General features: G+C 41.7%; 1 protein-coding gene across 2 annotated transcripts; it reads left to right on the top strand.

The window, feature by feature from the left end:
• The first annotated feature begins 134 nt into the window (after positions 1-134).
• efna2b (ephrin-A2b) lies at positions 135-27,981 on the top strand. 2 transcript variants are annotated; one of them, XM_079267701.1, is made up of 4 exons: positions 135-404; positions 11,831-12,123; positions 16,191-16,250; positions 27,691-27,981. In XM_079267701.1, exons 1-4 carry the CDS (start codon positions 286-288, stop codon positions 27,816-27,818), a joined length of 600 nt encoding a protein of 199 aa, XP_079123827.1. In that variant the 5' UTR covers positions 135-285; the 3' UTR covers positions 27,819-27,981. The 2 variants fall into 2 exon arrangements, with proteins under 2 accessions (XP_079123827.1, XP_079123828.1); XM_079267702.1 differs by lacking the exon at positions 27,691-27,981 and adding an exon at positions 23,205-23,285.

Below are 27,981 nucleotides of genomic sequence, written 5' to 3'. Positions count from 1 at the left end.
GTCCTGCTGCGGATCTGATCCGGTTCTGGTTGATCTTAAACATGAAACTTTTGGACAGTTTGTCCTCCCGGAGGATCTGGACCAGGTCCCCGGTCCTAACGTGAAGGTTTGAAGTATTATGGATTATCACCGCGGAGCCTGCTGGGAAATGATCGTCGATGATTATTGATTATTGATCGAAAGCCATTCATCTACATCCGTGTCTGTGGGCTCCCTCTGAGGCTTCCATGTGTCCTGGTCCTGGTCCGTGCGGGTGTCAGAGCTAAAGAGAAGATCCGGATCCTCATGGAGCGCTCCGGGCGGCTGCTGCTGCTCGGCCTGCTGCTCCGAGTCTGCTCCGCCGTCACCGACGACCGGCTCATCTCAGACCGGTACGCGGTCTACTGGAACAGCTCCAACCCAAGGTAAGACCCGGTCCCGAGCCGGTCCCGGTCCCGGTCTCTCTGGAGAGAGAAGAGAGAGCGGGACCAGCTGGAACTTTAGTCCCGAGTTTAGTGCTAAACCCGAGACGTTCAAAGAAAATCAAAAGTCACATGAGTTCATTTATTGATAGAAATATGAACTCAGATGATTCTATGATTCAAAGCTTTGTTTCATATTCAAATAGAAATGATTATTTAAACATAAGTTTTCAAATTAATCCGTTAAAACATAAAATAAACAACAACAATTAAATAAAAATGAATTCCGTGAAATCTGTAAAACAAATATTGTTTAATTTACAAATCAACAGCAACAATTAAAAAGATGAATAACGCAATAAAGTGAATGAGAGCTTTATTTTGATTATTTATTGATTGTTGATGACTGATAGATGATCAACAACAATAGATCACACCAACATGTCTGCTTTCTCTTCTTCTGTGGTTTTACTGAAATATGTCAGAATGAGTGCTGATTGGCCAGCTGCGGTCTGAACCGTCCAATAGGAATTCTTCGGTATTCCTGTAGTATTTTCTTCAGTATTCCTGTCATATTTTCTTCACTATTCCTGTAGTATTTTCTTCAGTATTCCTGTAGTATTTTCTTCAGTATTCCTGTAGTATTTTCTTCACTATTCCTGTAGTATTTTCTTCAGTATTCCTGAAGTATTTTCTTCAGTATTCCTGAAGTATTTTCTTCAGTATTCCTGAAGTATTTTCTTCAGTATTCCTGTAGTATTTTCTTCAGTATTCCTGTAGTATTTTCTTCAGTATTCCTGTAGTATTTTCTTCAGTATTCCTGAAGTATTTTCTTCAGTATTCCTGAAGTATTTTCTTCAGTATTCCTGTAGTATTTTCGTCAGTATTCCTGTAGTATTTTCTTCAGTATTCCTGTAGTATTTTCTTCAGTATTCCTGTAGTATTTTCTATAGTATTCCTGAAGTATTTTCTTCAGTATTCCTGTAGTATTTTCTTCAGTATTCCTGTAGTATTTTCTTCAGTATTCCTGTAGTATTTTCTGCAGTATTCCTGTAGGATATTCTGCGGTATTCCTGTAGTATTTTCTTCAGTATTCCTGTAGTATTTTCTTCACTATTCCTGTAGTATTTTCTTCAGTATTCCTGTAGTATTTTCTTCAGTATTCCTGTAGTATTTTCTTCACTATTCCTGTAGTATTTTCTTCACTATTCCTGTCGTATTTTCTGCAGTATTCCTGTAGGATATTCTGCGGTATTCCTGTAGGATATTCTGCGGTATTCCTGTAGGATATTCTGCGGTATTCCTGTAGTATTTTCTTCACTATTCCTGTAGTATTTTCTTCACTATTCGTGTAGTATTTTCTTCACTAATCCTGTAGTATTTTCTTCACTATTCCTGTCGTATTTTCTGCGGTATTCCTGTAGTATTTTCTTCACTATTCCTGTAGTATTTTCTTCAGTATTCCTGTAGTATTTTCTTCAGTATTCCTGTAGTATTTTCTTCAGTATTCCTGTAGTATTTTCTTCAGTATTCCTGAAGTATTTTCTTCAGTATTCCTGAAGTATTTTCTTCAGTATTCCTGAAGTATTTTCTTCAGTATTCCTGTAGTATTTTCTTCAGTATTCCTGTAGTATTTTCTTCAGTATTCCTGTAGTATTTTCTTCAGTATTCCTGAAGTATTTTCTTCAGTATTCCTGTAGTATTTTCTTCAGTATTCCTGTAGTATTTTCTGCAGTATTCCTGTAGGATATTCTGCGGTATTCCTGTAGTATTTTCTTCAGTATTCCTGTAGTATTTTCTTCACTATTCCTGAAGTATTTTCTTCAGTATTCCTGTAGTATTTTCTTCAGTATTCCTGTCGTATTTTCTTCAGTATTCCTGTAGTATTTTCTTCAGTATTCCTGTAGTATTTTCTTCACTATTCGTGTAGTATTTTCTTCACTAATCCTGTAGTATTTTCTTCACTATTCCTGTCGTATTTTCTGCAGTATTCCTGTAGTATTTTCTTCACTATTCCTGTAGTATTTTCTTCACTATTCCTGTTGTATTTTCTTCACTATTCCTGTAGTATTTTCTTCACTATTCCTGAAGTATTTTCTTCACTATTCCTGAAGTATTTTCTTCACTATTCCTGTTGTATTTTCTTCAGTATTCCTGTAGTATTTTCTGCAGTATTCCTGTAGTATTTTCTGCAGTATTCCTGTAGTATTTTCTGCAGTATTCCTGGAGTATTTTATGCAGTATTCCTGTTGTATTTTCTTCACTATTTCTGTAGTATTTTCTTCACTATTCCTGAAGTATTTTCTTCACTATTCCTGTTGTATTTTCTTCACTATTCCTGTAGTATTTTCTTCAGTATTCCTGTCATATCTTTTCTTCAGTATTCCTGTCATATCTTTTCTTCAGTATTCCTGTAGTATTTTCTTCAGTATTCCTGTAGTATCTTCTGCAGTATTCCTTGAGTATTTTCTTCAGTATTCCTGTCGTATATTTTCTTCAGTATTCCTGTCGTATATTTTCTTCACTATTCCTGTTGTATTTTCTTCACTATTCCTGTAGTATTTTCTTCACTATTCCTGAAGTATTTTCTTCACTATTCCTGAAGTATTTTCTTCACTATTCCTGTTGTATTTTCTTCACTATTCCTGTAGTATTTTCTGCAGTATTCCTGTAGTATATTCTGCAGTATTCCTGTAGTATTTTCTGCAGTATTCCTGGAGTATATTTTCTTCACTATTCCTGTTGTATTTTCTTCACTATTCCTGTAGTATTTTCTTCACTATTCCTGAAGTATTTTCTTCACTATTCCTGAAGTATTTTCTTCACTATTCCTGTAGTATTTTCTTCACTATTCCTGTAGTATTTTCTGCAGTATTCCTGTAGTATTTTCTGCAGTATTCCTGTTGTATTTTCTTCACTATTTCTGTAGTATTTTCTTCACTATTCCTGAAGTATTTTCTTCACTATTCCTGTTGTATTTTCTTCACTATTCATGTAGTATTTTCTTCAGTATTCCTGTCATATCTTTTCTTCAGTATTCCTGTAGTATTTTCTTCAGTATTCCTGTAGTATCTTCTGCAGTATTCCTTGAGTATTTTCTTCAGTATTCCTGTCGTATATTTTCTTCAGTATTCCTGTAGTATTTTCTTCAGTATTCCTGTAGTATCTTCTGCAGTATTCCTTGAGTATTTTCTTCAGTATTCCTGTCGTATATTTTCTTCAGTATTCCTGTAGTATTTTCTTCAGTATTCCTGTAGTATTTTCTTCAGTATTCCTGTGGTATTTTGTTCAGTATTCCTGTAGTATCTTCTGCAGTATTCCTGGAGTATTTTCAGTGAGCAGACCACATTTGGTCACAGCCGGAGATAAAATACAGAATTCCAGTTTCAGTCTGTGAGACGATCAATAAAAGCCGATCAATGTTTGATCGTAATACTGTGAACAGAATCACATGGACTGTAGTTTACAGTCACCTCGTAGTACTTCAGTGTGTGTGCGCGCTGCAGAGAAGAGTGAGCTTTGAGAGAAACGTTGTATTGGTACTCCATTAATTGGAGTAGTCAGACTCTCGTCTTCACTGTTGGACAGAAATATGGATTTAAAATGTAGATCAGATGTTTTAATTTTCATACAATTATGAGACTGTTTTCAATAACCAGACAGGAAATGAAGCAGAAATACAAAAAACATCCATTATGGTCATAAATACTTGGTTTAATTCTCATCAATTATTTTTATGTTATTGTCCAAAAAAAATAGAATAAAATGAAATGAAACACAATATGACAGAACATAATAATCAGTGTGTGAAGGAACACCTGATTGGACCTCGTTGTGTTTTTACTTTCAGCTGCTGATTCTTCGTTCTGACCTCAAGTTTGTAGTATTTGTAGAAGTTCTTTCAGTACTTTACTTTGCAGCAGCATGTTGAGGTTCCCACTCACACCAAGGGGCACACTCTGGATCTGGTTATCACCGACTCTGCTTCCATCAGTAACCTGCAGGTTTATGATCTCGGTGTGTCCGACCACAAGGTGGTCTCAATGGCCTTGACTTTTGTGCTGCCTACTATTAGACCTAAACGTCAAATGTCTTTCCGGAACTGGAAAAACATTGACTCAGCCACAATGACCACGGATCTCCAGCTCATCACCTGCCCAGCCTGCATCAATGGATGAATTAGTGGAACACTGTAATACATCCCTGAGCAGTGTTTTTGATCTCCATGCCCCTGTCAAGTCACGTGAGGTCATTTTCTCACGCTCCGCTCCATGGTTCACACATTAGCTGCGGAAAATAAAAACAGCTGGCCGTGTTCTGGAACAGCGCTGCAGACACTCTGGGCTCACTGTCCACAAACAGGCTTTCCGTGAGCGTCAAAGGGCCTACTCCAAATCCCTTAAAGATGCCCGCTCACAGTACTATTCCAGCTTAATCAATAAAAACCCTGGCAACTCCAAACAGCTTTTTTCAACCATAAACCATCTCCTGAAACCACAACCATCCTCTTCAACTGTGGCTACAGAGGCGCAATGCAACAGCTTCATTGACTCTTTCAGATCCACGGTAAACAACATTCGCTCTCTGATGTCCAGCTCTCCATCTTTGCTTCCCTCTGATACCAACACCTTATCTGCGAGTGTGCTGTCTCCTCTACATCTTGCTGAGGTTCAGGAGAGCCATGTTGAGGAAATCCTCAGAAGAATGAAACCCTGTACCTGTACCCTGGACCCCATTCCTACTGCTCTGCTCAAATCACATATCCCCACTCTCAGGCCTTTGATCACCAAAGTTGTTAACCTTTCCCTTCAGTCTGGCTGTGTCCCACCTGCACTCAAGGTTGCTGTCATCCGTCCCCTTCTCAAGAAGCCCACCCTGGACCCGGAGGTTCTAGCCAACTACAGGCCTATCTCCAACCTCGCCTTCCTGTCCAAAGTGTTAGAGAAGGTAGTTGCTTCTCAACTTCAGGACCACCTCAAACACAACAACTTGTTTGAAAAATTTCAGTCAGGATTTCGTTCAGCCCACAGCACTGAAACAGCTTTGCTCAGAGTGACGAATGACCTGCTGATGACAGCCGATGCAGGATCACCCACAGTCCTCATGCTCCTGGACCTGACTGCTGCATTTGACACAGTGGATCACACTATCCTCCTACAGCGCCTCCATACCACCATTGGACTATCAGACTCTGCACTCAAGTGGTTTCAGTCCTACTTTCAGGCAGAACTGAATATGTGTCACTGGGAAGATACAAGTCCAGACTGTTCCCCGTCTCCTGTGGTGTTCCGCAAGGGTCGGTCCTCGGCCCCATCCTCTTCATTATTTACATGCTCCCCCTCGGTCGTGTCATCAGCAGACATAGGACGTCCTTCCACTGTTATGCTGATGATACACAGCTCTACATCAAAACTGCCCCAAGCCCCTCTGCAGCCATGTCACGTCTCACCTCCTGTCTTGGGGAGATGAAGGCGTGGATGAGCAACAACTTTCTCCAGTTAAACAGCAGCAAAACCGAAGCCCTCCTTGTTGGCACTCCACACCAGGTTCAGTCATCCTCCATAACTCATCTCACCTTCGACGGTCAGGTCATCCCCCTCGCCTCCACAGTCACTAATCTGGGAGTTAGGTTTGACCCACACCTGTCCTTTAATGACCATATAAAACACCTGTGCAACACCTCGTTTTATCATCTCAAAAACATCTACAAACTCCGCCCACTTTAACCCGTCAGATGCAGAGAAGCTCGTCCACGCCTTTATATCCTCAAGACTGGACGACTGCAACGCACTATTCACTGGGATCACTGGCAAGAACATCCAGAAGCTGCAATACATCCAAAACAGCGCTGCCAGGATCCTGATGAGAGTCCGGAGGTATGAGCACATAACACCCATTCTGCACTCCCTACACTGGCTCCCTGTCTCATTCCGGATTGACTACAAAGTCCTACTACTCACACATAAATGCATAAATGGACATCCACCTCCCTACCTACAAGACCTCATCACTCCCCAAATCTCCACCCGCACCCTCAGATCATCAAACAGCTCCTCCGGGTCCCCAGCACCAAGCTCCGCACCATGGGCGACCGGGCCTCTGGCTCGGCAGCTCCACGATATGGACCAGATCCCTGACCACCTAAGGGCAACACAGACCCTGGTCTCTTTAAGACTGGCCTAAATAAAACACCTGTGCAAAACCTCGTTTTATCATCTCAAAAACATCTCCAAACTCCGCCCCACTTTAACCCTGTCAGATGCAGAGTCAGAAAGCTGAAAGTCCGTCAGAAAGCTGCAGCTGATTCAGAACGCTGCAGCTCGAGTCCTCACTAAGACCAGGAGGGTGGATCACATCACTCCAGTTCTGAGGTCTTTGCACTGGCTTCCTGTCCAACAAAGAATGGACTTTAAAATCCTGCTGTTGGTTTACAAAGCACTGAATGGTTTAGGGCCAAAATACATCTCTGATCTGCTGCTACCTTATGAACCATCCCGACCCCTCAGGTCGTCTGGGACCGGTCTACTTTCTGTTCCCAGAGTCAGAACTAAACATGGAGAAGCAGCGTTCAGTGTTTCTGCTCCACATATCTGGAACAAAGTCCCAGAAAGCTGCAGGTCTGCTGAGACCCTCAGCTCATTTAAATCAAGATTGAAGACTTTTCTGTTTGCTGCTGCCTTTAATTGAACCACGTTCAATTAATATATGAATCAATTTCCTGCATTTCTGCATTTTACTACTGTATTTTATTTCTTACACTGTTTTTTAATGTTTTAATGAATGTTCTTAATTGTTTTTAAATCTCCTTTTCTTTTGCCTTGTGTTTTGATGCTTTTAATGGTTTTATGTGAAGCACTTTGAATTACCTTGTTGTTGAGATGTGCTATTCAAATAAACTTGCCTTGCCTAAAAACCTTTTTATTCAGGAAAGCCTTTCTGACCTAAGTCACTGTCAGTTATTTCTTTTGTGTTTCTGTTCATTCACTGGTTTTTATTTTATTATAGTTTTTTTTATGTTTTAACTATGCTTTTTACTCTGTTTTTACTATGTACTGGCTCTGTGGCACTCTGAGATTTAAAAAAAAAAAAAATGAAAAGTGCGTTACAAATAAAATACATTATTATTATTATTATTTTCTGACAGAGCCATCATTACGTTGGTGTCATACATACATATATATGTTTATACGTATATATGTATGTATATACATATTTATGTATATACATGCATATATATATGTATATATCAGTGGCGGGCCGTGTATGTCATACCTGGGCCTTCAGTGCCGTCCTGCAGTTGAACCGTCTCCTAACAACCTCGTGATGAGCCACAGCTCCGGCTATTCTGTCTTTCTATGGTGTAACATCACGTATTCATATTAAACCGTTGGGTACGATGCTGACGAACCCAACAACACCTTTGAATAATACGAGTGCGTTTAGAAAATGCAGAAGCTTAAATTGTGGGAAATATAATGTTTTCTGTGGACTTTGCTCACGTAGGAGACAGCGGGCCGTGACCTCTGAACCCGGAACTAAAAAAACCCCAACCAAAAACAGCTGAGGCTACGCTAAACTAGCTTAACGGGGAAACAACAGCACACAAGCTACGAACTCTCCCCGCAGCGTTTATGTGTTCTGATTCAAACAGGATAAAGAAATCTCCTCACAATCCTCCACAACATCATTCTGACTGTGAAAGAAAACAAAAGCCCGAACACATTCAATGAACAAACAATAAATAATGACGGGATGCTTCGTAATTAACGGACAACGCATATATTCCAAATCTATATAATTAACACAATGACAAGAACCAACTCACAAGAAGCAGTCACATCTATTCATATGACAACAGAGCAACACATCCAGCAGAGCTGCAGCAGAACACCTCCACACTGGAGGGCCAATCAGATATGAGATGTCAGAACAAACACAGCTGACTTAAAGACAAACTCCATCCTCCTTTCTTTGTTGACCAAGAGTTTCATCCGGTTAAATCCCAACTCACGAATACGTTTCTCCTCCTTCAGACATTGAGTGTTAAAGAAACAATAATCTATACCAAGCAAGATGCTAAACATGTCATCACTTCTTCATATCTTCCAATCTGAACTCTTACTCCTCCGACTAAGCTCTAATGTTAAGTTTCCTTTCGCGATAGTCACGTGCTCGCCCACTGACCAATCACAGCGCACGCTGCACCTCACTGCAGAGCTGCACTAATGCTGACGTCATTATAGGCCAGCTAGCAGCTCTGACACGTCAAAGAATACGCCCACCATGTCAAACTAAAGATCTGATTGGTTGAACACTATGACAATCAACAATATCGTCCCCGTTCACTTAAAAGTGCTCATGATGACTTGATCACTTGTGAGTCTGCAGCCTCTGTCTCTGTTCTACCTAGAGACACAGAGGTGAGATCTGATTGGATAAAAGCTCGACTTAAAACAAGCTGCACTGGAAGCAGAGCAACTGAGGAACACAGGAGCTGTGCAATGAGAACATAAGATAATGGAGAAATATTTTTATAAATTATAATACATGTAGTATATTTAAGAAACATTATTAAATTGTAAAATAGATATAACTTTGTGATTCTGTTCAGGCCAGCAGAGAAGGCCTTGCAGGCCCTGACGGCCCACCACTGATGTATATATATGTATATATATGTATATATATGTATACATCAATGTATATCTTCTCTGTTTTCATGCTGCATCCTAATAACTTCATCTTCATCAGTCTGCTGTGTTTTGCGTCAGCTTTAGATTAATGTTAAATAAAACAAGTTGAATCTACAACCTTTGAACTACATTCACTTTGCACGTGTGTGTGTGTGTGTGCACTCACACACACACTCTCACACACAGGTGATGTTGCTCTGATGGTTTCTAGTTGTACAGGTGATGTTGCTCAACTGGATTTTAGTCTCTAAGACCTGAATGACTGTATGAGAGAGAGACACACACAGGGAGAGAGGGGAAAGAATTAGTGAGTGAGAGAGAGAGAGAGAGAGAGAGAGAGAGAGAGAGAGGCTCTGATATCTCTGGCAAACTTTCTCATTTGGAGATTGTCCGATGTTTTATCTTTTACAGCTTACATGACTGGTGATTTGAACAATTTCTGTAGCTTAAACTAATTTCAGAAGTAGTGATATTTGTAATAATAGTAGTAGAAGTTGTAGTTGAATAGAAGTATTGTTAGTAGTAGAAGTATTAGTAGCATTAGAATAAGTAGTACTAGTAGCAGTAGTGATATTTTGTAATAGTAGTAGTAGAAGTCGTAGTTGTAGTAGAAGTATCATTAGTAGTAGAAGTATTAGTATTTAGAAGAAGTAGTTGCCAAGTATCAGTAGTAGTAGTATTAATAGCTGTAGTAGTGGTCATAGTATTTAATAGAACAGCAGTAGTAGTAGTAGTAAAAGTAATGGCAGTATTTGAAGTAGCAGTAGTAGTAGTACTAGTAGCAGTCATACTAATAGCTGTAGTAGTATTAGCACTGGTAGTTGCATGAATAGCAGTTGTAATATAAGTAATAGTAGTAGTGGTAGTAATAGCAGTAGTGGTAGTAATAATATTGATGGTAGCAGTAATAGCACTAGTAATAGTAGCAACAGCTAAAGTTGTAGTAGAAGTAGTAGCAGCAGTAGTAGTAGTAATACTAGAAATATTAGCAGCAGTAGTAGTTGTCGCAGTATTAGTAAGAGCATTCATTATTTCAACAAAAAAGCCTAATTTTGAGCTTGTTTAAATACAGTTAATCCATGGGGCTTTTATTTTGAAAGGGTGGGGCTGGGTGGGGGAGGGAGGGGGAGAGGAGACATAATCATCATGTTTGACACATAAACAGAGGTTATTAAATGACAGGCTTCATCACAAGCAGTTCAGTTAGAATTCACTCTCTGGGGGCTTTTATTTTGAAATGGTGTGTGTGTGTGGGGGGGGGGGGTGGAGGGGGGAAAGACCTCTAAAGATCCCTAAGACCTGAATGACTGTATGAGAGACACAGAGAGGGAGAGGGAGAGGAGTGTATGTGCACGTGTGTCTGTGAGTCTGTGTGTTTATCAACATCACTAATTGGCTCAATCGCGAACACCTGTGTGCCTGAAGCCATTTGAAAATATTCTCCATAGAGATCCTATTGAAAAAATAAAAAGCTTAATAATTCAAAAAGTTTAAAGGTTAGAAATATGAAAAGTCATAGCAGACCTCTGGTGAAAGAGCTGAGCATTTTAATTGTTTAACGGTTTCTGTAGCTTAAAATATGAAGGAGAAGAAGAGGTGCGACGGAAGAAATAGAAGTTGAACAAAGATTCGAAGAACAGTAGTTGGAATGCTGTTAAGCATTCCAACTATTGTTCTTCGAATATCTTCGATTAAGTAGTGTATTGCACACTTTTATTTTAAAGTACTGCTATATGAACAAAGGGTCAATAACATTTGGTTCACGAGATGCAGGCAGCATGTTTCATACTTAATGTGAATATAATTCATACTTTATTGGCATCTTATTCTGAAAACCGGATGTTCGTCTGAAGAAACCGGATGTTGTCTCACGTTAATGTTTCCGCTAACTTTCAAAGTCCTTCGCTCCTGATCTGAGCCGTTTAAATGCGTTTACGGTGAATGTCAGCATATAGGTGCTGCCTGCATCTTGTGAACCAAATGTTATTGCCCTTTTGTTCATATAGCAGTACTTTCAAAATAAAAGTGCGCAATACACTACTTTATAATTCATTATTGAGCTTTGCCATAACAATGCGATTAATTGCGATTAAATATTTTAATCGTTGCCCAGCACTAATATATATATTTCTATACACACATTTATTTAAACTAGATGTTGAATAATAAATTAATCAAATATAAACTAGAGTTTAATCTGTGATCCGTCTTCACTGTTTACATGTTGAACAAAATCTCATCAGTCCGATCGGCTGCAGCATCCAATCACATGACAGATGAACAATGAGGGGGCGTGTCGGCCGTTAAAAGACTTCCTGGAAGTCTGTTCTCGTGGTTCCTTGCTCATGGCTCCTCAGAGATCCCTCCTTCCTCCTCTGTCCTCCCTCCTCGCTCCTCAGACCTACATAAGAGCTTTGGGACGGCCGTCAATATGGCGGCGCAGAACAACTTCCGGTTCAAGCGAGGAAACGAGAATTAAGAGACTTGGGATGTGCCCTCTGCCCTCTTGTTGACGCCTCTGACTCCAACAGCAGCTGAGGCTCATGGGTATTGTAGTCTTTTGAGCTGTGAGCTAAACTCTCAGAAAATCCTGTTTGTCAGAAACAAAAGTGTAAATAATGTTAACAGGAGGTGAGAACGTGAACCTGTGTGATGGTTACATCATCCAGACGTCCTGAGTTTCTATGTTGAAAATGAAACTAAATAAACAGGAAGTGACGTCACTTCTCCTCTCGTCAGGTTCTTTCGGGGCGAATACACGGTGGAGGTGGCCATCAACGACTACCTGGACGTCTACTGTCCACACTACGAGTGGGCGGAGTCAGACGAGCGCATGGAGCAGTACGTGCTGTACATGGTGAACTACGACAGCTACACCACCTGCAACCACCACAGGAAGGGGTTCAAACGCTGGGAGTGTAACCGTCCACGGAGCACCGGCGGACCGCTGAAGTTCTCTGAGAAGTTCCAGCTGTTCACCCCCTTCAGCCTGGGCTTCGAGTTCAGACCGGGACACGAGTACTACTACATCTGTAAGTACTACACACTGAGTACTAATACATCTGTAAGTACTGCACACTGAGTACTACTACATCTGTAAGTACTACACACTGAGTACTACTACATCTGTAAGTACTGCACACTGAATACTACTACATCTGTAAGTACTACACACTGAGTACTACTACATCTGTAAGTACTGCACACTGAGTACTACTACATCTGTAAGTACTACACACTGAGTACTACTACATCTGTAAGTACTGCACACTGAGTACTACTACATCTGTAAGTACTACACACTGAGTACTACTACATCTGTAAGTACTGCACACTGAGTACTACTACATCTGTAAGTACTACACACTGAGTACTACTACATCTGTAAGTACTGCACACTGAATACTACTACATCTGTAAGTACTACACACTGAGTACTACTACATCTGTAAGTACTGCACACTGAATACTACTACATCTGTAAGTACTACACACTGAGTACTAATACATCTGTAAGTACTGCACACTGAATACTACTACATCTGTAAGTACTACACACTGAGTACTAATACATCTGTAAGTACTGCACACTGAATACTACTACATCTGTAAGTACTGCACACTGAATAATAATAATAATAATAATAACTTTAATTGATATAGCGCCTTTCAGGGGACCCAAGGCCGCTTTACAAGAGTAACAAAAACAGTCAGAAAAACAGAACAAGTAAACTAGGGGCCGGAAGCCTTGGCGAACAGATGGGACTTGAGGGCCCTTTTGAAGGCGTCCAGAGTGGAGATGTTGCGGATCACCGCAGGGAGAGAGTTCCAGAGGGTGGGGGCTGCCACACTGAAAGCTCTGTCCCCGAAGGTTCGCAGTTTGGTGCGGGTGGTGGCAAGCAGGCCAGAGTCTGAAGACCGCAGGCTCCGGGGAGGGGCATGTGGGCGGAGGAGGTCCGATAGGTACTGGGGGGCATGGGCATGGAGGGACTTGTAGGTGAGGAGGAGGATCTTGTATGAGATGCGGGACTTGACCGGGAGCCAGTGGAGGTTGATGAGGGTGGGGGTGATGTGCTGCCAGGGCTTTGTGTGCGTGAGAACCCTGGCAGCAGAGTTTTGTACATACTGGAGCCTGTCCGGGGTTTTGTTGGGTACCCCGAACAGGACACCATTGCAGTAGTCCAAGCGGGAGGTGACAAACGCATGGACCAGGGTTTCAGCAACAGACTCCGAGAGTGACGGTCGGAGTCTGGCAATGTTCCTGAGATAGAAAAAGGCAGTTTTGGTGACGGACTTGATGTGGGACTCGAAGGAAAGGGTGGAGTCCAGGATGACACCCAGGTTGCGGACTTCAGGAGATGGGGAGATGGAGCAGCCGTTATATTATATTATATAGATTTGAGTGTCATCAGCCGTCAACCTCGAGGATGAAGTCACCAACCTTCCGGAGCAGCGCCTTGGGTGCCACAACCATGAGCTCTGTCTTCTTGGTGTTGAGTTTGAGGAGATTTGATGACATCCAGGTTTTTATTTCATGCAGACAGTTGACAAGGGACTGAGGGGGGAACTGGGAGGATGGAGTAGTACTGAGATAGATTTGAGTGTCATCAGCATAGCAGTGGAAGTTCAGTCCGTGATGGCGGATGATCTTGCCGAGGGGGAGCATGTAGATGGTGAAGAGGAGGGGGCCAAGCACAGAGCCTTGGGGCACGCCATGATTGACTGGGGCTAGGGGGGAAATAGAGCCATTGATGGAAACAAACTGTTCCCTGTTATGGAGGTAGGATGTAAACCAGGAGAGGGCGGTGCCAGTGACCCCTAGAAGGTCAGATAGGCGGTTGAGGAGGATGGTATGGGAGACAGTGTCAAATGCTGCAGAGAGGTCCAGGAGGATGAGGATGCTGAGGCGGCCAGAGTCAGCAGCAATGAGGAGATCGTTGATGATCTTAATGAGGGCGGTCTCCGTGCTGTGTTGGAGTCTGAAGCCAGATTGGAGGGGCTCATAGAGCTCATAGTTGGACATGTGGAGATGGAGTTGGCCGGCGACTACTCTTTCCAGAGTCTTACTGAGGAAGGGAAGGTTGGAGATCGGCCGGTGGTTGTGGAGGTCATCAATGTCCAGGCCAGGCTTTTTGAGGATGGGGGTGACTGAGGCAGTTTTGAAGCTGGTAGGGACAATACCAGATGCAGTAGAATACTACTACATCTGTAAGTACTGCACACTGAGTACTACTACATCTGTAAGTACTGCACACTGAGTACTACTACATCTGTAAGTACTACACACTGAGTACTACTACATCTGTAAGTACTACACACTGAGTATTAATACATCTGTATGTACTACACACGGAGTACTACTACATCTGTAAGTACTACACACTGAGTACTAATACATCTGTAAGTACTGCACACTGAGTACTACTACATCTGTAAGTACTGCACACTGAGTACTACTACATCTGTAAGTACTACACACTGAGTACTACTACATCTGTAAGTACTACACACTGAGTACTACTACATCTGTAAGTACTGTACACTGAGTACTACTACATCTGTAAGTACTGCACACTGAGTATTAATACATCTGTAAGTACTGCACACTGAGTACTAATACATCTGTAAGTACTACACACTGAGTACTACTACATCTGTAAGTACTACACACTGAGTACTACTACATCTGTAAGTACTACACACTGAGTACTACTACATCTGTAAGTACTACACACTGAGTACTAATACATCTGTAAGTACTGCACACTGAGTACTACTACATCTGTAAGTACTACACACTGAGTACTACTACATCTGTAAGTACTACACACTGAGTACTACTACATCTGTAAGTACTACACACTGAGTACTACTACATCTGTAAGTACTACACACTGAGTACTACTACATCTGTAAGTACTGCACACTGAGTACTAATACATCTGTAAGTACTGCACACTGAGTACTACTACATCTGTAAGTAAGACCTTAATATGAAGCTCACAGTAATGACGTGAGCGTTTGCTCACGTCATTACCGAAGGCTTGTCACGCAAAGATGAGCGTGTCCAGTACAGAGATGACGGACCGTCCATCTGTGGGCCGTCCATCTGTGGACCGTCCATCTGTGGGCCGTCCATCTGTGGGCCGTCCATCTGTGGACCGTCCATCTGTGGGCCGTCCGTCTGTGGGCCGTCCGTCTGTGGGCCGTCCGTCTGTGGGCCGTCCATCTGTGGGCCGTCCATCTGTGGACCGTCCATCTGTGGACCGTCCATCTGTGGACCGTCCATCTGTGGACCGTCCATCTGTGGACCGTCCTCTGTGGGCCGTCCTCTGTGGGCCGTCCATCTGTGGACCGTCCATCTGTGGACCGTCCATCTGTGGACCGTCCATCTGTGGACCGTCCCTCTGTGGGCCGTCCTCTGTGGGCCGTCCTCTGTGGACCGTCCATCTGTGGACCGTCCATCTGTGGACCGTCCATCACGAACACAAGATCCAATCCAAGAGTCTGAATCCAAGCTGCAGAAAAGAGAGCAGCGATATCTCAATGGAACTTTGTCGTGTGGATATATTGCGACGTCTCCGGGCAGGAGAAGCCACACTGTCAAATGTTCTCGTGTTATTAATGCTATTCATGTTTTATTAATATTATATTTTGGACGAAACAAACATTTTCAAGGTGTCACTTTGGGTTAGGGTAATTTTGACGTCATATTTTCACTCTTTTTACAAACCAAACTATTGATTACTGGAAAAATATTCAGCAGATGAATCCATCAAGAAAATAATCATTAATAAATAGTCCACTACAGTAGAACCCTGCTTTTACATCAATGCATGAGTAATAATATTCTAATGATATATATCATAATACCATTACGTATAATCGTACAACAGTCACAGTTTGAATATCTTTACTTCATCTGACTGACGATGCATTTTACTGTCACACAATATTTTCACTGTCTGGTATTAGTTCATTTACTGAGTATTTTTACTGTGTCTTGTTACTATTTTTGGGTAAAGTGCCATGGTAGTACTAATAGCAGGGTATTTGTACATTTAATAAAGTTAAGGACATGAGTACTTTGTTCCTGCAGCGTCTCCAGATCCAACCGGAGACGTCTGTCTGAAGCTGAAGATCTACGTGAAGCCAACCAGTGAGTGTCTTCTATGTTCCTCCTCTTTATGCTATGACACACTATACTATCAATGTACATATCTATATATACATATATATAGTGATGAAGAGTAGAGCTGCATCATAGTGATGAAGATATATATATATATATATATATATATATATATATATATATATATATATATATATATATATATATATATATATATATATATATGTTTATATATATATATATATATATATATATATATATATATATATATATATATATATATATAAACATATATATATATATATATATATATATATATATATATATATATATATATATATATATATATATATAAACATATATATATATATTAGTGCTACTAATATTAGTTTCATCTCCATTAATCTCATTGTTACGCTCAAAGTTCAATGATGAATTCATAAGTAGTGTATTGTGCACTTTTATTTGAAAGTGCTGCTCTATGAACAAAGGTGAATAACATTGTGTGTGAACACTTTGAACACATCAGGTTGTTGTGAGCAGCAGTGTTCTCTTCACACAGCAGCAGTTCTATCTCTTCTATATCTGTGCTCAGTGTGTGAAACGTTCCACTGCTGTGAACAGAACAACATGTTTCACACGTTCATCTACATGTGTGTGTTGAGTCTTCATCACAGTCAGAGCATGTGATGCAGCGCTACTCTTCATCACTATGATGCAGCTCTACTCTTCATCACTATGATGCAGCTCTACTCTTCATCACTATGATGCAGCTCTACTCTTCATCACTATGATGCAGCTCTACTCTTCATCACTATGATGCAGCGCTACTCTTCATCACTATGATGCAGCTCTACTCTTCATCACTATGATGCTGCTCTACTCTTCATCACTATGATGCTGCTCTACTCTTCAGCACTATGATGCTGCTCTACTCTTCATCACTATGATGCTGCTCTACTCTTCAGCACTATGATGCAGCTCTACTCTTCATCACTATGATGCTGCTCTACTCTTCATCACTATGATGCAGCGCTACTCTTCATCACTATGATGCAGCTCTACTCTTCATCACTATGATGCTGCTCTACTCTTCATCACTATGATGCTGCTCTACTCTTCAGCACTATGATGCAGCTCTACTCTTCATCACTATGATGCTTCTCTACTCTTCATCACTATGATGCAGCTCTACTCTTCATCACTATGATGCAGCTCTACTCTTCATCACTATGATGCTTCTCTACTCTTCATCACTATGATGCAGCTCTACTCTTCATCACTATGATGCAGCTCTACTCTTCATCACTGTGATGCAGCTCTACTCTTCATCACTATGATGCAGCTCTACTCTTCATCACTATGATGCAGCTATACTCTTCATCACTATGATGCAGCTCTACTCTTCATCACTATGATGCTGCTCTACTCTTCATCACTATGATGCAGCTCTACTCTTCATCACTATGATGCAGCTCTACTCTTCATCACTATGACGCAGCTCTACTCTTCATCACTGTGACGCAGCTCTACTCTTCATCACTGTGATGCAGCTCTACTCTTCATCACTGTGATGCAGCTCTACTCTTCATCACTATGATGCAGCTCTACTCTTCATCACTATGATGCAGCTCTACTCTTCATCACTATGATGCTGCTCTACTCTTCATCACTATGATGCTGCTCTACTCTTCATCACTATGATGCAGCTCTACTCTTCATCACTATGATGCAGCTCTACTCTTCATCACTATGATGCAGCTCTACTCTTCATCACTATGATGCAGCTCTACTCTTCATCACTATGATGCTGCTCTACTCTTCATCACTATGATGCAGCTCTACTCTTCATCACTATGATGCTGCTCTACTCTTCATCACTATGATGCTGCTCTACTCTTCATCACTATGATGCTGCTCTACTCTTCATCACTATGATGCAGCTCTACTCTTCATCACTATGATGCAGCTCTACTCTTCATCACTATGATGCAGCTCTACTCTTCATCACTATGATGCAGCTCTACTCTTCATCACTATGATGCTGCTCTACTCTTCATCACTATGACCAGCTCTACTCTTCATCACTATGATGCAGCGCTACTCTTCATCACTATGATGCTGCTCTACTCTTCATCACTATGATGCAGCTCTACTCTTCATCACTATGATGCAGCTCTACTCTTCATCACTATGATGCAGCTCTACTCTTCATCACTATGATGCAGCTCTACTCTTCATCACTATGATGCAGCTCTACTCTTCATCACTATGATGCAGCTCTACTCTTCATCACTATGATGCAGCTCTACTCTTCATCACTATGATGCAGCTCTACTCTTCATCACTATGATGCTGCTCTACTCTTCATCACTATGATGCTGCTCTACTCTTCATCACTATGACCAGCTCTACTCTTCATCACTATGATGCAGCTCTACTCTTCATCACTATGATGCTGCTATACTCTTCATCACTATGATGCAGCTATACTCTTCATCACTATGATGCAGCTCTACTCTTCATCACTATGATGCTGCTCTACTCTTCATCACTATGATGCAGCTATACTCTTCATCACTATGATGCAGCACTACTCTTCATCACTATGATGCAGCTCTACTCTTCATCACTATGATGCTGCTCTACTCTTCATCACTATGATGCTGCTCTACTCTTCATCACTATGATGCAGCTCTACTCTTCATCACTATGATGCAGCTCTACTCTTCATCACTATGATGCTGCTCTACTCTTCATCACTATGATGCTGCTCTACTCTTCATCACTATGATGCTGTAACTCAGAGGTGATGAAGGTGACCCAGCTCTACTCTTCATCACTATGATGCAGCTCTACTCTTCATCACTATGATGCTGTAACTCAGGTGATGAAGGTGACCCAGTGATGTCCAGTAGTCTCCAGTGAGAGCAGCAGCTGCTGCTGGTTGTAACGCGTGGCTTTAGTCGTCCTCTCCTTTAACACAACTCGTGTGTTCTTCTGCTGACGGTGCGTCTTGAGGCTCATACGTGACGTCATTCGTTGAGATCCTAAAGCTGCGTTCACACCAAACGAGACGTGAACGCAGCTTGAGAACGTTCCTCAGACCGACATCCCCCACAACACTCACCTGCAGTTTGTCTCCACTTCTCTGTAGCGTCTGTTAGCTTGTGTTGCTTTAGTTTATCTCTACTCTGTAGCGTCTGTTAGCTTGTGTTGCTTTAGTTTATCTCTACTTCTCTGTAGCATCTGTTAGCTTGTGTTGCTTTAGTTTATCTCCACTTATCTGTAGCATCTGTTAGCTTGTGTTGCTTTAGTTTATCTCCACTTCTCTGTAGCGTCTGTTAGCTTGTGTTGCTTTAGTTTATCTCTACTTCTCTGTAGCGTCTGTGAGCTTGTGTTGCTTTAGTTTATCTCTACTTCTCTGTAGCGTCTGTTAGCTTGTGTTGCTTTAGTTTCTCTACTTCTCTGTAGCATCTGTTAGCTTGTGTTGCTTTAGTTTATCTCTACTTCTCTGTAGCGTCTGTGAGCTTGTGTTGCTTTAGTTTATCTCTACTTCTCTGTAGCGTCTGTTAGCTTGTGTTGCTTTAGTTTCTCTACTTCTCTGTAGCATCTGTTAGCTTGTGTTGCTTTAGTTTATCTCTACTTCTCTGTAGCATATGTTAGCTTGTGTTGCTTTAGTTTGTCTCCACTTCTCTGTAGCGTCTGTTAGCTTGTGTTGCTTTAGTTTATCTCTACTCTGTAGCGTCTGTTAGCTTGTGTTGCTTTAGTTTATCTCTACTTCTCTGTAGCATCTGTTAGCTTGTGTTGCTTTAGTTTATCTCTACTCTGTAGCGTCTGTTAGCTTGTGTTGCTTTAGTTTATCTCTACTTCTCTGTAGCATCTGTTAGCTTGTGTTGCTTTAGTTTATCTCTACTTCTCTGTAGTGTTGTGAAAAAATAATGATGTTGTTGTCTTTCACACTTAGAGCAGGTTTAAGAATGAAACAGAAGCTCTCAGAGGCGTATAGTTAAATCAAAGCAATAGATTTATTTATCAACAGAGTCATTCAGCCCAGCTATCAAAAACAAGCTTGGGTGCTAATGGATGAACTTCGCAGAGATTCACCATGAGACACGCTTGAACACATCAGCGTGAATCTTAATATAGGGGGTCCACCCCTTGCTACACATTGGCCAAAGTCAAAGATGCAGGCGTGGCACGTTTGTACGTTATGACACCTGGTTGGAAGCCGTGAATGTCCATTCACCTTGGCCCCTCCCAGTAGGCGTTGGTTTCCATCAGTGTGAGTGAGGAGTTCCATGCGAGAGGTCCTAAGGAGGAGTGTGTATGAAGAAGCCGGGCTCAGCTGGGGCGGTGGCCCTCGCTTGAATCTCACTATCTATTGTGTCTTTCTTATCTTCTCTAAGGATGGCGTCCTGTTCCTTGTGTCGCAGTTAAATAAGTAACCTTTCACCTGCTTCTCTCTGGCCTTGCTGTGTTGTGAGCACTGTATAAGTGGTTAATAGAGCTGCATAAGCTAATGGTTAATAAAACTACCAATATGCTAGTGATTAATTAAACTGTATATAAGTCAATTGCTACTTAAAGCTGCATATAAGCTAGCTGTTAATTAAACTGTATATAAGCTAGTTGCTACTTAAAGCTGCATATAAACTAGCTGTTAATTAAGCTGTATATAAGCTAATTTTCTCAACAAATCCCTCTCTTGACGTCTGAAGGACGTCACTTTCTTTACCTTCCTGCCCTATTCACACGCTGGTGTCTGGCTCTGCCTCACCTGACCCTACCAGGCTGTTCTGCTCTTCCCATACTGGGTAAGCTCCATAAGGAGGGGGTGGTGATGGTTCCTTGGAGAGGGCAGTGGTGATAGGACGGCCAATCAAAGAACGAATACAGGGTATTATACAACATCCACATGAGACCAGTATTGCAATGAACACACCCACTGACACTGCTATTGACAAGATCAGGTGCTTCCATTTTCCAAACATGTTTTCCATCCAATCTCCAAATGGATTGTTCACACCTGATGCTTCCTGCATTTCTTTTGACAGTGCCTTCAGACTATTCAGTGCTTTTGTGACTGAACCGTCCGGCGCAGTGTTGTTGGGGATGTGCAACACAGGTCTCCAAACATTGAGCAAAAGCTCCAAAGCCATTTTGTTTTGCATAGAAATCAAAGAAGTGGGGGCCAGCTGCTCAGCCAGACCCTCTATTGCATCCCTAGTATGATTAGCCAAACGAAGAACATTGTAATGCACATAATTGATACGATCAACATTTTTATTCACAGTTATCCATGGAATAATACTTGCGATACTCTCAAAACCTGCTGCAATTTGATATACCAATTTGTATTGATTAGGCACTCCTCTGGTTCACTCCGATTGTATCTATGTAGGTTGGACCTTTGTCCAGACTGAACTATCCTACTGCAGTTGCGTTATCAATTGGTGGAAATATGGATGCCAAAGTCATGCACTTTGATGGAGTAGCCATTTTAGTCATATTTGTCATGCATGCGTATCCTGTTGGGTCAGATTCAGGATATAGTGGTGCTGGTTCGGTGAACCTAGCTGGTCTAGCTGCAGCACAAGCTATACAGCCACCCATTTTGTTTTTTATAGCATTATCAACAATTCAATTTAACCAAACATTGTCGTTTCCATGTCCTGTAGCTAATTGGATCACCTGTTGGTGGTTGCTGAAAAGTCAAATTACAAATTACAAAACAAATTATGCATTTTGCGTCAGATTACCTCGGACCTCTGCTAGAGGTCTGGACGGCTCAGATGCTGGGGCACAGTGTGACAGGTGGTGCCAAGGTGCTCCTGCTTTACCTATGACTTGGACCGAGTGTGAAGTAACCTCCTTCACTTCGTACGGCCCTGTCCACCTGGGGTCAGTCCACTTTTCTTATGAACTTTGACCCTGACCCAGTCACCCTCTCGGATGAGATTTTTACCTTTTCCTGGTCAGCTGCACTGGTTCGCTGGACCTGTTTGGAGAGAGCCTCCGTGAGAATGATTAATGCAGTCACATATGCCTTCATTTCAACTTGCTGCACATCTATGTATATGTACATCTATGTATATGTATATCTATGTATATGACTACCGTCTCTTGGAGGACCAGGCATTTGCCTCCCTGTCATTAACTCATGTGGTGAAAGATGCGTCTTATTTCCTTTTGCGCTCCTCACTGCCATTAGAGCTAATGGTAAAATTTTAACCCATGTCAGCTTTGATGCTACACATGTTTTCGCTATTTTTGATTTTAGCGTCTGATTTGCCCTCTCTACCAGTCCTTGTGACTGTGAATGATACACTGATCCAGATCTACTTCCTGCAAATGCTTATTACTGAAATGTGAACCATTATCGGAGTATCAGCTCTGTCTGCAGCCACTTCATTACTGTCTGTGCGTCTTCTCTTTTAGTTGGGATTGCCTCTGATATCAGTGAGACACACAATTCTGCTGGTGCTACCACTCTGCCATCATGGGATCTCCAAAGTCCACTTTCTCCTGTTGTTGCTCCTCTTCTTTGCCATTCGGACCATTCGTATGGTCCAGCCTTCTTCTGTATGTCAATCAGTGTTTCTTCAGTGATTTCTGGTTCTTGTATGGCTATTTTCAGAACCATCTGTTTTGGTCTGTATCCTCTTCTTCTTTAGCAGCTTCATCTGCCATGTCGTTTCCTGCAGCTATTCTGGTCCTTGTTGTAGTGATGACGCCATATTGATTCCTCCTGTTTCATAGACAATATGTGCTCTTTGTGCATTCTTTTTTTAATTTTCGATTTTCTTGCAGCTCCGAACGTGAATTTTTCGCTTAGGAGGATTCTTTGATGCAGCTCCTTCTCTTTTCGATTTTCTTGCAGCTCCAAACGTGAATTTTTCTTAGGAGGATTCTTTGATGAGTCTCTTTCTCCCCCTTTTTCTGATACAAAACTGCATTAACATCCCTCTTTTTGTTCAGAAACATCTAGGTGGAAAAGGGAATGAATAGTCAATTCTTGAAGTGCCGATGCAGGTGACAGAGTCTACGTGAGAATGGTGAACACATCTTCTGTTTCTTGTGTTCAAACTAGGGGTTGAGGTGTTTCATGATGGAGGATGCTTTCTCTGTGGGCTGTGGGCTGTGGGTTGTTAAGGGAATATGTGGATCTGGAACTGGATATGACGCAGGTATTGTGGCTAATAGATTGGTCGAAAATCTTGTACCATCCGCCAGCCTGTGTTGTTTCCGGCCTTCTGCACTGGCAATAAAAGTCTGAAATCAGTATTCCCAAATGTCCACACGATGGAGCCAAAGCTCCTATCCACTGTTCCTGTTGCAGTTCTTGGAGTGGCCACAGTTTTTTCTTCCCAGGTTGTGAAGTGCCAGCAGAGGGAGCCAAACCTCCTCTCATGCCTTCAATTGACATGTTTGCTCTCTGAATTCACACTGGCCCTCGTTCACAACCTTGCTTTCTCTGGAATGTGTGTGTGTGAAATGATGATCTATTTTATTATTAACACTTAGGGTGAAGAAGACGAAAACAGTAATGTTCTAAACATATTTCGAAGTCTCTGTGTGGATAGATAAGCAGAACACTCTGTTCCTGCGTTAAGATGGCAGTTTTCTGCCCTAATCTGATGGGTTTTTTAGCGAGCAGATACTTTCAGGGTTACTGTTATCTGTTCCTGTCGTACGAAAGGATGACGGAGTGCTCCTCTCGGCGTTTTAAACCTTCATACAGTGACCTCACAACTCCGCAATATAGCTTTACAAGTATAACGCATATTATTTAACAGTGTATGAATATATGTTATTTACAAATCTCCCTATATACCCCTGCTAGGTGTGAACGTCTATGTTTTAATTACACATGCAATGGATGTAACTAAATGTTTTATAAGGCCCCTAGTGTGCACCAAGCCCCCACCTTTTTAATTGTCTTCTCTCTGTCCTTGCAGTGGACACAATCTAAGGCCGCACTGTTCTTTCTTATCAGGAAAGCTTTTTCCTCCCTTATTTTCCCACCAGCGTTTGTCTGACTAGATGAATAGATGCTTTGTTACAGCATTTTTAAATTTGCTGACTCCCTAATTTTAGCATCTGTCTGGCTGAATATAGTGGCTGCTGTGTTTCCGCATTAGACTTTGCTAACGATCCCTAAGGAACACAATTTTCCAATAAATTTAACTACGCCAGTAAAACTGACACTTATATTAACCCTCAGCTGTCTCTCAGCATATTCTAGTGATTTATGTGTGTGTGTGAGTGCGACGTCTGTGTCTAATGCGTGTTTTTTTCTGCTCAACTGACCATCAACTTTGAAATCACACACCAACATCTGCAGCACCACAACTCAAAACCTCAGCATATGATGTGATAAGCACACGAACATCTGAAACAACTTGACTGTAGCTTTCAGCTCTCTCTCTCTCATATGTACGCTTCAAACATCAACTCTCATTCAAACAAAATTGCAACACACTGCCATTTTTAAATGCGCACAGATCACAAATACGGTAAAGGAATATCTTTAGAAATACAGTCAAACAAATAAACAAAAGTTAAAACGTACGCCTCAGCATTAGCTCTCTGTAGGCAACTAATAAACACAGTTAAAACATGCTCTTGTGTCTCTGAAGGCAAAGCATAAACACAAGCTCAAAACGTACACTGCCATTCTCTGAAGTAAAATCATAAACACAAATTAAAACAGGCACTGCCATTTTCTGAAGTTAAATAAGTCACAAGCGCGCTGTCTTCAAAGGAGATGGACAGCTCTTTTTCTCAAACTAAGCAAACTGCTTCTCAGCAAACAAACACAGTACGGTCTAGAAGGAAATTAATATCTTTACAAATGCAGTGAAACAATGACCACAAATTAGAACATACACGGCTGTCTCTTTAAATATAAATCAGTCAGAAGCGCAGAAAACAGCTCTTTTTCTTTTAGACACACTATTTTATATTCCAACAGCAATTTCTTTTTCTCAACCTCATCAAACAGACTGTGTACCGCTGACCTCTCGACCACGATACAAATGAAAAACAAATGCTTTTTCAGCAAACAATCAGTCAAATTATAATCAATTCTGTCCCTATCCTACACACATATCAAAGAGCGCTGCTCTTTAATACATCACACGGCCGCTGCTTATTGTCAAAAACAATGTTACAGCCGGGATCCGATCCCGGGCCTACCGCGTCGAAGACCGTTATTTTAACCACTACTCCATCAGGGTAGCACGTCTACAATACAATTTAACTGCTTTTTATCCTAGGTCATCTCTGGACCTGTACACGTTCTGGCCATTTTCATTAATCTCGTCCGTCATTAACAACACACCGATATAATCAACTTCTGTGCTCTCGTCCAGAAACTCCGTCGAGGAAACTCTAAGCAGAGTAACATTATTTTTCACTGGATCGCTACTCACGAGTTAATGTCCGAAGACTCGATGCTCTTAATACGGGAATTCCGCAGTTACTTATTCTCAATACAGTTTATCAATGACATCAATAACATATACATATATCCCCGTCATGTTATGCAATGTCTTCGTAGTCCAAGACGTCTTATAATTACGTTAAAGATTACGCTTTATTTTGTGGCAGGAATTTGAGCGCTTCAAGCGAGGCGCGTGACCGCGACAGAAGAGGCGCGCGACCGCGTCTCACACTACTTCACTCTACGCTGCCACAAAAAACATCATCTTTCGCCTTTTATCTAACGTCTTCTGCTGGACTCATTCACGCATATGTACAAACACGCATATGTACAAAAAACCCCAAATGCTGGGCTGAACAACCCTGCTGCTGTGTGATTACTCTTTACAATACTTTTATGACTATGTAATACTTACAGTTCGGACAGTCGGATTTAATTTAGTTTTATGACTATAATACAATACGCAGAATTCAGTCAAATAGGCTTCTGCTCACCTTGTTAGTTGTGTCGACACTATCAGACTGTTCCCGAACTGCAGGCACGACCTGGTGGCAAATACCAGGGCTCCCAGCCTCCAGGGAGACTCGCAGTTTGTTTTCTGAAACACAGATAGAGAGGTCTGTTAACATTCCAACCCGAAGCTCCGTATAATATCTATCACGTCGGGGTCACCAAATTGTTGTGAAAAAATAATGATGTTGTTGTCTTTCACACTTAGAGCAGGTTTAAGAATGAAACAGAAGCTCTCAGAGGCGTATAGTTAAATCAAAGCAATAGATTTATTTATCAACAGAGTCATTCAGCCCAGCTATCAAAAACAAGCTTGGGTGCTAATGGATGAACTTCGCAGAGATTCACCATGAGACACGCTTGAACACATCAGCGTGAATCTTAATATAGGGGGTCCACCCCTTGCTACACATTGGCCAAAGTCAAAGATGCAGGCGTGGCACGTTTGTACGTTATGACACCTGGTTGGAAGCCGTGAATGTCCATTCACCTTGGCCCCTCCCAGTAGGCGTTGGTTTCCATCAGTGTGAGTGAGGAGTTCCATGCGAGAGGTCCTAAGGAGGAGTGTGTATGAAGAAGCCGGGCTCAGCTGGGGCGGTGGCCCTCGCTTGAATCTCACTATCTATTGTGTCTTTCTTATCTTCTCTAAGGATGGCGTCCTGTTCCTTGTGTCGCAGTTAAATAAGTAACCTTTCACCTGCTTCTCTCTGGCCTTGCTGTGTTGTGAGCACTGTATAAGTGGTTAATAGAGCTGCATAAGCTAATGGTTAATAAAACTACCAATATGCTAGTGATTAATTAAACTGTATATAAGTCAATTGCTACTTAAAGCTGCATATAAGCTAGCTGTTAATTAAACTGTATATAAGCTAGTTGCTACTTAAAGCTGCATATAAACTAGCTGTTAATTAAGCTGTATATAAGCTAATTTTCTCAACAGTAGCATCTGTTAGCTTGTGTTGCTTTAGTTTATCTCTACTTCTCTGTAGCATCTGTTAGCTTGTGTTGCTTTAGTTTATCTCTACTTCTCTGTAGCATCTGTTAGCTTGTGTTGCTTTAGTTTATCTCTACTTCTCTGTAGCATCTGTTAGCTTGTGTTGCTTTAGTTTATCTCTACTTCTCTGTAGCATCTGTTAGCTTGTGTTGCTTTAGTTTATCTCTACTTCTCTGTAGCGTCTGTCAGCTTGTGTTGCTTTAGTTTATCTCTACTTCTCCCACACGCTGCATCAACGCAGTTTGAAGACTTCCTCCACCGCTTGTTTGGGTGATTTGCTGCATCAATGGTGTTTGTTGCATTTGAGTAATACTTCAGACTCAGAGTACTCCGGTGATAATAAAAAAAAAACCTGCATTAACGCGCGATAAAATAATTGTCGGCGTGAATGAATGAATGCGTTAACGTGATAATAACGTGTTAACTTGCCCAGCACTAGTAGATATTTAACGATCAGCTTTTGTTCCACTAACACATTTATCAAACACTAAGGAATACATATTCTTCTGTCTCAGATGACTCGATGTACGAGTCTCCGGAGCCCTTCCTGACCGACGACACCACCGGCGGCTGCAGCCTCGCTCTGCCTCGCCTCGCCCTGCTGTCGGCCATGTTGCTCGTCCTCCTCCTCGCCTCCTCATAGCACCTCCTGCTCCTCTTCTTCTTCCTCCATGTGGACAGATCTCCGTCTGCCCGTCGCTCTGAGGAGAAAACCTGAGACAGGAAACAAATCCAGTGCCCGCCTCTCCCTGACCTCTGACCTTCACCTGAACTCAAGCAGCTCAGCCAATCAGAGGAGGCCGAGG

The sequence above is a fragment of the Melanostigma gelatinosum genome (assembly GCF_949748355.1).
Source record: "Melanostigma gelatinosum genome assembly, chromosome: 4".
NCBI classification, from domain to species: domain Eukaryota; kingdom Metazoa; phylum Chordata; class Actinopteri; order Perciformes; family Zoarcidae; genus Melanostigma; species Melanostigma gelatinosum.
This window is presented reverse-complemented; position numbering and strand designations above follow the sequence as displayed.